At 45.8% G+C, this 6,597-nt stretch overlaps 1 protein-coding gene across 1 annotated transcript; it reads left to right on the top strand.

Moving 5' to 3' along the window:
- The first annotated feature begins 11 nt into the window (after positions 1 to 11).
- GPR27 (G protein-coupled receptor 27) lies at positions 12 to 2,240 on the top strand. The gene has a single exon (XM_015640452.3). The coding sequence runs from the start codon at positions 38 to 40 to the stop codon at positions 1,178 to 1,180; it is 1,143 nt and encodes a 380-aa protein (XP_015495938.1). The 5' UTR covers positions 12 to 37; the 3' UTR covers positions 1,181 to 2,240.
- The last annotated feature ends 4,357 nt before the right edge of the window (positions 2,241 to 6,597 follow it).

A 6,597-nucleotide genomic window follows, 5' to 3' on the forward strand; every position in this document is an offset into this window, starting at 1 on the left:
GAGGAGGAGGAGGAGGAGGAGGAGGAGGAAGGACCCGATGGCGAACAGCAGCGAGCTGGGGAGCAGCAGCAGCCCGCACCTGCCCAGCGCCGGCGGCCTGCTGAGCGCCTCCGGGCTGAAGCTCGCCACGCTGGGGCTGATCCTCTGCGTCAGCCTGGCCGGCAACGTGCTCTTCGCCTGGCTCATCCTCAAGGACCGGCACCTGCACCGCGCGCCCTACTACCTGCTGCTGGACCTCTGCCTGGCCGACGGGCTCCGCTCGCTCGCCTGCTTCCCCTTCGTCATGCTGTCGGTGCGCAGCGGGGCCGCCTGGCCCCACGGGCCCCTCAGCTGCAAGGTGCTGGCCTTCCTGGCCGTGCTCTTCTGCTTCCACGCCGCCTTCCTGCTCTTCTGCGTGGGGGTCACGCGCTACATGGCCATCGCCCACCACCGCTTCTACGCCAAGCGCATGACGGGCTGGACCTGCCTGGCTGTGGTGTGCATGGTGTGGACCCTCTCCATGGCCATGGCCTTTCCCCCCGTCTTTGACGTGGGTACCTACAAGTTCATCCGGGAGGAGGAACAGTGCATCTTCGAGCACCGCTACGTCAAGGCCAATGACACGCTGGGCTTCATGCTCATGTTGGCGGCCGTCATCGCCGCCACCCACCTGGTCTACATCAAGCTGCTCTTCTTCATCCACGGCCACCGCAAGATGAAGCCGGCCCAGCTGGTACCGGCCATCAGCCAGAACTGGACCTTCCACGGGCCAGGAGCCACTGGCCAAGCGGCTGCGAACTGGACGGCTGGCTTTGGCAGGGGGCCCACGCCGCCCACCCTCGTGGGCATAAGGCAGGCCACCCACAGCCAGATCAAGAGGCTGCTGGTGCTGGAGGAGTTTAAGATGGAGAAAAGGCTCTGCAAGATGTTCTACATGATCACCTTGCTCTTCCTGCTGCTCTGGTCCCCCTACATTGTGGCCTGCTACCTGCGGGTCTTCATTAAGGCCAGCTCCATCCCCCAGGTGTACCTGACCACCTCCGTCTGGATGACGTTTGCCCAGGCAGGGGTCAACCCGATCCTCTGCTTCATCTTCAACAAGGAGCTCAGGGTCTGTCTCCGAGCCCACTTCCCATGCTGCCAAAGCATCCAGAGCACCCAGGGCACCATCCTTTGCGATCTCAAGAGCTTTGGGATGTAGGGGGGCTTTTCTCTTTCTAAAAAAGAAAGATGGATATAAATTTCCATGTTTCTGCATATGAGCTCAAGAGAGTGTGACCTGTGGGGGACATACTAAACCACCACCCAGCACCCAAACCTTAGGCTGTAAGAAGCTATTTTATTTATTTTTCTATATTTTGCGTATGCTCTCTTCAGAACATAACAGGTTGCTGTCTATGGGAACAGGTACTTGAGCAGAACACCCCCAAACCTTAGGCAGTAAGAAGCTGGTTTTTTTCTTTGTGATTGTGTGGTTTTTAAAATCAAAACAGGGCTCCGAGTTTCTGGTCTTGCTTCTAACGTTTCTAAACATGATTCCAACAGATACGGATTAAGGCCATGACATTTTTTTTGTTTCCCTATTCCTGTCTGTTTTGATAAAGGCTTAACAATTTTACTCATGTAATATTTGATAAGGGCCAAGACAATTTTATACTAAAGTTATTTTTGATGACCTCAAGAGGTGTTGTTTTATTATTATTATTTGATTTTAAGTGAAGAACATGAAGAGGACGTTCCTAGTGTGGTCAGAAGTCAGTTTTGGTGGGAGCTGTTGGGTTCATTCATTCTCAAATGGTTTGAGTATTTGAAGCTGTTAGTTATAACTTTTGCTTGACATGCAAACAGTGTAGAACTAATTTCAATTTTTCTTGTTGCACTATTCATTTGGTAATATTTCAGAACTATTTGTGAAACGTGATTTTAAAATACCAACTTTAAAAATAAGCAACTATAGCAGTTTTTAAAACCTAGATTGAAATTCATATTTTACTGCCTTTATAGGAAGTTATCTACAAACCTGGGTAATACTTGTACATTTTGACTGTTTTCTTTAATAAAATATTGAAAACCTTTACTGTATGTAATTGTTTCAGAATGGCAGCATTCTGCTTTGCTGACAAATAACTTGTGTATGTGGAAGGTTGTATGTCTTGTGTCTGAGTAGATTTCACAGCTAAGGTTATTATGGACAAGCACAATCCTTATTTGCTGTTAGATCTCAATTTAGGTGTTTATACCAATAAAAGTGACTAAAGCTATTTTTAAGAAGACTTAAATTCATGATGGGCAACAGGTTTAAATAGCACAATTCTTTGTGTCTGCTGAAACCAAATTTCTGTTGTAGCTAATTGCTTCTCCTTTTATGATAGGAAAGAGTGTGTAATTGTGGATGGCTAATTTTAGTTGGCAAAGCAGTTTTTTAACGCTGTGGTTTGGTCAATACCATACTCATTTATAAACTATATTCTTAATGGGAAGCTTACATTTATTAAGCATGGCATTTTAACCTGCTCTGTTCTACAAAAACATCTCTGAAAGTATTTTAAACAGTAACCTGATGGCAGGATCCTGGCACAACTTCTTAGCTGTCTCAGGAAGCTGTCCCTGAGGTGCTTCCCTTTCTGATGGGTCATGTAACATTTAACAAACCTGTGCTGGAGCAAGTCTCACACCAAATGGCAGGGATACAGCCTCAGTTTATGTGAAGAAATCTGCATCTGCTGAGTATTTCTGTAGGGAGTAGTCCAAAACTGGTAGACATCATCTGAGAAGTAAGTTGCTGTGCTGTGACTATGAAGGGAGCACAAAAGAGACTTGGCAGATCAGAAGAGGGCAAAGGTGGCAGCTTCAGAATGAGGCAGGGAATGAAATGAGCTGGGACTCCTGGTTTGGTTTAAGCCTTGCTTTCCACCCCCAGCTGGGATTTGGACACCAGAAAGGCAGCATTTCCTGCAGTGCATAAGGAGAAGGTTGCAATTTGAGTTTTTTGGTACAGTTGTAGTACCAATGCTGCCAGAACTGGGCTCAGAAATATGACTATGGATGGGGTATCTTTAAAACAAGGAGAGATTTAATGATCACTTCTAAAGCATTTTGAAAATGCACCTGGCTACAGAAGGAAAGCTGTCACATACTTCAGATCACAGCAGCAGCTGGTTATCAGTGATAATGATATTTTCAGGCTGGAATATCATATGATAGCTTAGTGAGCCTGGGAGAGTAGTGGGGTAGAGCTGTGTTACAAAGACTATGGGGCAAGGCATGGGTGCTGTTGTTGGGAATTGTGTTTCAAGTATACTTTATACCCCTGGTTTACTTTTAAGTCTTTTCTGCAGGGTTCCAACTTGTGGAACTTTTCTCGTATCTCATATTTCCCTCAGTGGCTGCCTACATAGTAGGGGCCTAGAACTGTGATCTGTAACTCAGATCTTGCCATCTTTTTCCTAATCCTGCTGGTAACCAAGCCAATATTTTCTTTCTCTTTACTCTATTAAAAATGTCTGATATTTTGGCATCCTCTCTCTCTTCCAGGCTATAAGTAGTATGGTTATGATTCTATTTAAACCACAGAGATGGGAAAATAGTTATTTTAAAAGCTGCAAGGACCAGATTTTTCGCTTCTAGAAAAAATGAGCACAAGTTGTAGAATCAGTCATATATGCGGGGGATGAAAACTCACCTTTGGGTGACCTGATGGTTTTATTTAGGTTTGGCTTATCAAGCAGTGCTGCTGTATTGAATGCCAGCCTCTGTGCAGAGGTATCCCCTGGCTCAGTGATGCCCTCACGAGATGGGTGAGTTGGTTCTTATCTGGTGAAGATGCTGGGTGCTTTGTTATCACCCATCAGTGGCAGCCAGACTCAGCCTTGCTACAGCACAAGCATACCCAAAAAATAAATTATCTGTATTCCATGCCTTTTACTTGCACACAGCTTCCAGGGCTGACTCAGGACTCCTGATATACTCTGAGGGCAAAATCAGTGCTGTTTGAAGTTAATGTTTGAAGTTAATTTTATAGTTTAGGTACTTGTGATGTCAGTCAGATTATGATCCTGGCTGTGGTAGTACAAAAGAGAAGGAACTCCAGTTGCTTTAATTCAGGGTTTAGATAGGTGTTGTACAATAGGGCTTAATTCCAAAAGATGTGAAACTAAATATCAAGGACATGGCAGAAAATTAAGGAGTACTCTGTGCCAGCACACCAACAAACACCACTTTGCTGGCTGAGAGTGCATCAAGAAAGCAAAGAAAACCAGAAAGAGAAGCGCCAGAAGATAAATATTCTGAAATCTCAGAAAATATAAGAAAGTTGTGAGGAAAAAAAAAAAAAAAAAGCATTTCCAAAGCACAGTGTTCACTTGTTCTCATAGCAGCCTTTAGTCTGCATATGGGGAAAGTGGGTCACAGAGATTAAATGCTTTGACCAAGATCAGAAGAAGGGGTGTCGGGGAGGATGAAAACCTGCTCTGGATTAAAAAAACAAAAAGAGAGAAATATTGTTTGGGAGAATGGAATGAGCACAGGGAGAGATGGCTGCTGCTGTTGGGACTGTAAGGTGTGGCTGTAAATCCTCCATCCCACAAAAACCAGAGTGCTTTTGGTCTCACTCAGAAGTGCCAATGACTGGTATTAATAATTACTCCCATGTGTGAAGCTATTGCTGCTTGTACAAGTCCTGGGCTCTCTTCCAAAAACTCAGATGGTTTGAACCCCTCTCCCCAACCCCACGGACCGAAACACAAAGTACTCAGAAGGTTTGATGGGCTGCACAGCAGTGGGGCTCTCCCAGCTCTTCCACTGACCTGTGCTTCACCAGAATGGACATTCAGTCTTCTCTCTACCCCTCCAGGCAGCTGCATGATAGTTTCCCATATTCTGGGCACCACAAGTGCTGAGTACCACAGGAAATACCAATATCATCTCCCCCAGAGATTCTTCACAGTCTGGCTCAGAGGTCACAGCATGCTGCTTCTGCATATCTGTGGTGAGGGATTGCAGTTGGGCTGAGAGCTGCTCCAGAAAAATCTTGGTTGCTGCTGGCATCTTCACTCACTCACCAGGTATTTAACACATTCCTTACAAGTGTTTCCAGTCAAAATCTTGAAGTCAGTGGAGGATTTTAGTGTAGACTTAAATGTCAGGCCAGCTTGAAAAATGGCACTGGTCGGAAATCCCAGTCAGCAGCTAAGATGATCTCTGATTTACAGCACTCAGTGCCTGCACTACTCCAGGGTGCTTGTAGCTCTGCTATTAGATTTGGAAAGAGCTAGGAAGGGAGCTGAAGCATTTGGCCTCAGTCAAATCATGTTGTTGGGTAAAGGTCCCATTCAGTGGTCGTGCTAGAGGCGGAGGATGAGCAGGGGATGTGAAGCCCACGAGCTGTCATCATTTCATCTTCCAATACCAGGTCTGCACAGAGGAGACAAAGCTGCCTCCCAAAATGGTGTGAAGCCAGTAGCCTCAAGGAAAAGGGCAGGAATTTGGCTTACTCTGATAGCAACAGTTCTTTCCTGAGGCTCTACCTGGATGTGATACAGCTACATCTTCAGAAGGCTGCTCTGCCATATGCTGTATGCCTGTCCTGGGATACACTGTGCAGAGCTCAGAGAAGCACAAAGCTGGCATTTTCCCTCTCTTCCCAGAAAAGGATGTGGCTGGACCTGTGCCACTCACCCCACATGGTTAAGCACAGTCACCTTGCTCTTTGGAGGCACCTGCACTTGCTCAGAATTGCCAACAAACCGCCCTGAGGGAAGTGGCTCCAGACAGAGCAACAGACACATATTGGCAGAGTACAATACTAAGTATCACTTCATTAGCTCAGGCTGCAGATTGGATCATTCCACACAGTATCAGAATACCCCAGAAACCTTATTAGATAGTTATGCTTCTAATCAAAAAATTATTAGAAACATGGCAGGGGGGCTGTTTTCTAATAGAGGTTTCCTAAAGTCATCATTTTTAGCACAGCTTCCTTTGTAGTTGCTCAAAACACTGCACAGGCTATAATTAACTCTATTGTGATAGGAACCAGGAAGCATTCCCCATGCTATGATGCTCTTATGATTCAGAATATTAAAAAATATATGACATTGAAGAAATGCAGCCATCTGAGAAAGACCGTGAAGATGGTCTCCTAAAAGCTGGTGCTGAGTCATGCTGGGGTGGGGCTGTGCCTATGGATATCTTACCCCAAACCTCCTTTTGTGCTGGTGGCTTATGATGCCATGTCATTCCTGAAGGACTTGTGTGGGGTAAATCCTTACTCATCCATCAGTTGCAGAACTGGTGACCGGGAGCTGATTTTCCAACTTGACATCTGTGGCACTCTGACTTTCCCTAGAGCTGCTGATGCTGAGCATCTCCCAGCCTAATTTCACTTGGTACAAGTCATTAACTGCCCCACACCTCAATGCTTTATCCCAAGAATGATTAGTTATTCACCTTTCTAAGGCAGAGAACCACTGATGGCAGGAGCATTATCACGGGTGAACAATCGCTGACTACACAAGCTTTCATCGCTTTAAAGTCAAGCTCAGCCTTTCATGCAAGCTGTTGCATTTCTGTATTTCTATTCATGTTTAATGACCTCAGCACTTGCACTCTGTGTTTGAT

Source organism: Parus major, chromosome 12 (assembly GCF_001522545.3).
Source record: "Parus major isolate Abel chromosome 12, Parus_major1.1, whole genome shotgun sequence".
In the NCBI taxonomy this organism is placed as follows: domain Eukaryota; kingdom Metazoa; phylum Chordata; class Aves; order Passeriformes; family Paridae; genus Parus; species Parus major.